General features: G+C 43.9%; 1 protein-coding gene across 1 annotated transcript in view; it reads right to left on the reverse strand.

Moving 5' to 3' along the window:
• The window catches only part of LOC125045717 (nephrin-like), a 40,261-nt gene extending 39,661 nt beyond the window's left edge, over positions 1 to 600 (reverse strand). Inside the window, exon 1 of the mRNA XM_047643147.1 lies at positions 456 to 600. Within this exon, the coding sequence (XP_047499103.1) occupies positions 456 to 600 (145 nt within the window). The remainder of the gene's footprint in view (positions 1 to 455) is intronic.
• Positions 601 to 5,910: the final 5,310 nt, after the last annotated feature.

Here is a 5,910-nt window from a genome sequence, read left to right on the forward strand (position 1 = left end):
CAAGCAGGGGAGGGTGAAGCAGACAGAGAGAGAGAGAGAGGGAGATAGAGAGATAAAGATAGAGAAAGAGAGAGAGAGAGAGGGAGAGGGAGAGTGAGAGTGAGAGTGAGAGGGAGAGTGAGAGAGAGAGGGAGAGGGGAGGAGAGGGAGATTGAGAGGGAGAGGGAGAGGGAGAGGGAGAGGGAGAGGGAGAGAGAGCGAGAGCGAGAGAGAGCGAGAGCGAGAGCGAGAGCGAGAGCGAGAGCGAGAGCGAGAGAGAGAGAGAGAGAGAGAGAGAGAGAGAGAGAGAGAGAGAGAGAGAGAGAGAGAGCGAGAGCGAGAGCGAGAGAAAAAGAGAGAAGATCCGACATCAGGGTGACGTGCCCACGCCAGTCACACTTACGCACACACATCCTGTCGCACTTGTACTGCTGTCACACTCGTAACCGCCACAGTCACCGTTTCTCAAGTACTACCACCGCGTTTCACTTGTGCGAGATACAGTTTGTAACACGGGTCGAACTTGTAACGATTTATCCTTGTAATGCCTTTTATAACACCCTTTGTAACATTCCTTGTAATACCGATGTAACACCCTCTGTTGTACCCTTGTAGTACCATTTAATACCCGCTGTAAGACATTTATAACACTCCTTCTCACACCCTTTGCAATCCCCTTCTATCACCATTTGCAATCCCCTTCTATCACCCTTTGCAATCCCCTTCTATCACCCTTTGCAATCCCCTTCTAACAACTTTTGCCATACCCTTCTAACACTCTAACACATTTTAACACTCGTAAAAATTCTTTCTCATAAAATCCTTTCTAAAATCCTTTCTCTTCTCTCCCACAGGTAAGCAGCCATCTTCTTGAACTCAGAGTTAATGTGTGTAAGTACATAAGTGTGTAAGTAGATAAATACTTACGTTGTAAATACGTGATTGAATGGGTGAATTATTAAGCGGGGAAATTCGTTCATGGTGAAATAGGTAAGTGAAATGCATAAGTTAGTAGCTGAATACATACATTAATGATATGATTGGTAAATAGGTAAGTATAAAAGTATATATATATATTTTTAAAGTAAGGGATAAATAAAAACGAATAAAATACTCGAATGAATTTTTTTTTTAAGTAAATAGATAAACAATTAATGTACATGAATAGATAAAGAATAACAACGAAAGAAATACAAAGAAAATTACAAAGGAAATAAAGTGAATGAACCAAAATCCGCGAAAAATAGACGTGGTTAGAAGGAAATATTTAGAAAAGAAAAACAAAATTATTAAAACGTGCAACACAACGTAAATTAATGACTAATTAAATAAGAACTGAAATGAGAACATAAATAAAAGCAATTATTATTTAAAAATAGAGAAAAAAGAGTTATTGAAGAACCCGATAAAAAGATATTCAATGAAAACGTTAGCACAAGCAGATTATTTCGAAGTAAACAAATATTTAATCGTACAACACAACATGAAAATAGACTATATAAATAAAACACGTAAATTGAAGCAAATATTTATACTTACAACAAAACGTAAATAATTAAGGAAATAAATAGTTATTAAAATTAAAACGTGAATAGGGACAAATATTATCTAAGCAAATATTTAAAACGTGTGGCGTAACATTGATAAAGGTTATTTAAATGAAAACGTAAATAGAGAAAAGTGAAACAAATATTTAAACATACAAACAAACGTAAACAGATAACGAAATAAATAATCATTGGAATTAAAACGTGAACAGAAGCAAATATTTTCGTCGTGATGCAAATTTTAAGATGAAACAAACTAGCAAAAAAAAAAAAAAAAAAAAAAGGGAGAGAGAGAAAAAAAAGGAGGTATTGAATAGAAACTAATTCTAAGTAAACGAATATATAAACATACAACGAAACGTAATAGAATAACAAAAAAAAAAAAAAACAAAAAAAAAAAGCGATAAAAAATCCAAAACATAGAGAATAATTTTTTCCCGAGATAAGGTAAACAGCTATTTAAACTGACAATAATAATAAAAAAAAAACATAAACAGATAAACCCACGAATAGGTATTGAAATGAAAAGCGTGAACAGGAGCAAATATTTTCGCAATGATGCCAACGCCCGACGTGACAACTGCAACGGCGTGACGGTTGGGTCAGGGCGCGGGTATCGGTTCCCTCGGCCCATTGTGTGGCGGAGGGCGGTGCGGGCGGATGTGATCGGGCTGGGTGGGTGGGTTAGGTGTGGGTGGGTTGGGTGTGGATGTTGAGGTGGGTTGGGTGTGGATTTTGAGGTGGGTTGGGTGTGGGTGGGTGAGTTGGGATGTGGGTGGGTGGGCTGGGTGTGGGTGGGTGGGGTGGGTGTGGATGTTGAGGTGGGTTGGGTGTGGATAGGTGGGTGGGTGGGTTTGGTGTGGATGGGTGGGTGGGTTGGGTGTGGGTGGGTGTGGGTGGGTGGGATGGTGTGGGTGGGTGTGGGTGGGTGGGAGGGTGTGGGTGGGTGAGTTGGGTGTGGATGTTGAGGTGGGTTGGGTGTGGATAGGTGGGTGGGTGGGTTGGGTGTGGATGGGTGGGTGGGAGGGTGTGGGTGGGTGAGTTGGGTGTGGATGTTGAGGTGGGTTGGGTGGGTGGGTGGGCTGGGTGTGGGTGGGTGGGGTGGGTGTGGATGTTGAGGTGGGTTGGGTGTGGGTGGGTGAGTGGATGTTTAAGGGGGGTTGGGGCAGGGCGCGGGAGGGCGAGTGGATGTGGATGCTGAAGAGGGTTGTCGTGGGCCTGGATGTGTGGGTGATGAGGCGGTTGGATGTGGATAGTTTGAGTGGTGGGAATGGTGAGTGGATGTTAAGGCGGATATTCTGCATGGGATGTCCTGTTTTTGTGGATGTTTTTGACTGTTGATTTATACGGCGTGTGGGCTTTGGATGTTAACGGAATGTACAGTTGACACACCTGTTATTCTGTAAAAAAAATTATCGTTTTGAATGTTGAGCCGCTATACTGTACTGTGTATAGAATGTTGAATGTTGACTGAATGTAAACCATTCCCTGCAAACTAAAAATTGATATGCACTATGTGTACAATTTGAATGTTGAGTGAATGTGGACACAAACTCACTTCGTATACATTGTATTCTGCATTCGTGCGTGTGCTTTGAATGTTGCGTGAATGTGGACACAAACTCCCTTCACACATTTCATCCCGTACTGTATGTTTTGAATGTGTAGTGAATGTTATGCTGTCCTGTGCGTGCGTGTTGAATGTCCGCGTGTACACTCCGAGGGGATGTAGACACGGGCACCGGCTGTGCTGTACACCGTGAATGACTTCGGTGTGTGCATAACTGGGGGAGGGGGGGAGGGGGGGCGGGTCGTGGCGGGTACTGGATGTGGAGAAATGTGTGTTGGTTTGTTGAATGTTGATTCTGTCTCTCTCTAACCCCCCACCCCCCCTCCCCCTCTCCTTCTTCTTCGTGCTCTCTCGTGCTCCCTGTCCTTTTCATTTTTGTTTCTTGTTCTTTTTTCTTTTTTTTTCTCTTTTCTTCACTTTTCTTCTCTTCGCTACTTTTTTCTTTTCTCGCTTCTCTTTTTTCTCTTCTTTTTCTTCTCTTCTCTTCTCTTTTCTTCTCTTCACTTCTCTTCTCTTCTCTTCTCTTCTTTTCTCTTCTCTTCTCTTCTCTTCTCTTCTCTTCTCTTCTCTTCTCTTCTCTTCTCTTCTCTTCTCTTCTCTTCTCTTCTCTTCCCTTCTCTTCTCTTCTCTTCCATTCCCGTCCTTCTTCCTCGTTCCTCCGTCTCTTCTCTCTTTCACCCGCTTTCCTTTCGTCTCCCCTTTACATTCTCCATCTCCCTTCCTCCTCTCTTTTCCTTTCCCCTCCCTTCCTCCCGTCATTTCCCTCTCCCTCCTCTTTTTACCATCACCTCTTTTCCCCCTTTTTCTCCTTCCCTCTCCCCTCCTACTTTTATCGCTCCTTCCCTCTCTCCCCTCTTTTTTTTTTTCCTTTTATTCCTCCCCAACCATTGTTTCCCTCTCTATTCCTTCGTCCTTCCCCCACCCCCCTCTCCCCTCTCATCCCCCTACCTCGACTCTTCCCCCTCCCCCTCCCCCTCCCCCTCCCCCTCCCCATCTCTTCCTCTCATCCTCCCTATCTCCCCTCTTCACCCCCCCCCCCTCCCCGTCCCGTAACATGTACTGTGGTTAAATGTGTTTGTTTGTTAATTGTGTTTCGGTGAGAGTGAGGGAGGGGGGGGGGGGGTGAGCGGATAAGTTAATTTGATGTCGGACTTGATTGATTGTTTTTTGTTTTTGTTGTTTTTTGTAGTTTTTTGATGGATTTGTTTATGCTGCGGTGGGTGCTTGGCGGTGATTGATGTCGAGAGTGCAGTTGGGACGTGGGGTATTAGTAGTAGTAGTAATGGTATTAGTATTAGTAGCAGTAGTAGTAGTAGTAGTAGTAGTAGTAGTAATAGTAGTAGTGATGGCATAAGTATTAGTAGTAGCAGTAGTATTAGTAGCAGTAGTAGTAGTAGTAGTAGTAGTAGTAGTAGTAGTGATGGCATAAGTATTAGTAGCAGCAGTAGGTGTATTAGTAATGGTATAAGTATTAGTAGCAGCAGCAGTAGTAGTATTAATGGTATTAGTATTAGTGGCAGTAGTAGTAGTAGTAGTAGTAATAGTATAAGTATTAGTAGCATTAGCAGTGATGGTAGTAGCAGTAGTAGTAGTACTAGTAGCAGTGGCATTAGCAGTGATGGTAGTAGCAGTAGTAGTAATAATAATGGTATTAGTATTAGTAGCAGTAGCAGTAATGGTAGTAGTAGTAGGAGTAATAGTAACAGTATCAGTGACAGTAGTAGTAGTAGTAATAATAGTAGTAGTAGCATTATTAATGATGGTAGTAGTAGTAATAGTAGTACCAGTAGTAGGCTTAGCGGTAACAGTAGCAGGGATAGTAATAGTAGTAATAATAATAGAAGTAGGAGTAGTATCAGGGACAGCACTGACTGTAATTAGTAGTAGTAGAATCAATAAATTCAGCGGCAGCAGTAGTAGTAAAAGAGAAGAGTGAAATGAATGAAGAGGAATAAGTAGTAGTCGGTTGAAGGTGCAGGCCGGTGTCGTTGCAGCAAAGGCAGTGCAGTGTGTAAATGTGGCAGTGCAAGGGCTGTCGCTGGTAAAGAGTTTGCGGCAACGCTGGCGACTTAACTTACACAAGAGGATTATTTCGGCCGGATTAACTGCGTGTAACTCGGAGGGGGGGGGAGCGGATGGGAGGAGGGGAAGGGGGGCGAAGGGGGGATGGGAGGGAAGGGAGGGGGTTTAAAAGGGGGGAGCGGATGGGAGGAGGGGAAGGGGGCGAAGGGGGGATGGGAGGGAAGGGAGGGGGTTTAAAAGGGGGGAGCGGAGGGGTAGAGGGGAGGGGGGCGAAGGGGGGATGGGAGGGAAGGGAGGGGGTTTAAAAGGGGGGAGCGGAGGGGAGGAAGGGAAGGGAGGGAATGGGGGGGAGACGAAGGGAAGAGGGGAAGGGGAAGCGAAGGGGGATGAAGGGAGGGGTAGAGAGGGGGAAGGGGGGGAGAGGGGGAGGGCAAGGCAAGGCGAAGCAAGTTAAAGAAAGCCAAGCTAAACCAAGCCAAATCAAAGCAAGCCAAGTCAAACCAAAAAACAACAAAAGCAAGCTAAGACAAACCAAAACAAACCAAAGCAAGCCAAGTCAAACCAAAACAAACCAAAGCAAGCAAAGTCAAACCAAATCAAAGCAAGCCAAGTCAAACTAAAACAAACCAAAGCAAGCTAAGTCAAACCGAATCAAAGCAAGCCAAGTCAAACCAAAACAAACCAAGGCAAGCTAAGTCAAACCAAAAACAAAACAAAAGCAAGCTAAGTCAAACCGAATCAAAGCAAGCCAAGTCAAACCAAAACAAACCAAAGCAAGCTAAGTCAAACCAA

Source organism: Penaeus chinensis, chromosome 37 (genome assembly GCF_019202785.1).
Source record: "Penaeus chinensis breed Huanghai No. 1 chromosome 37, ASM1920278v2, whole genome shotgun sequence".
NCBI classification, from domain to species: domain Eukaryota; kingdom Metazoa; phylum Arthropoda; class Malacostraca; order Decapoda; family Penaeidae; genus Penaeus; species Penaeus chinensis.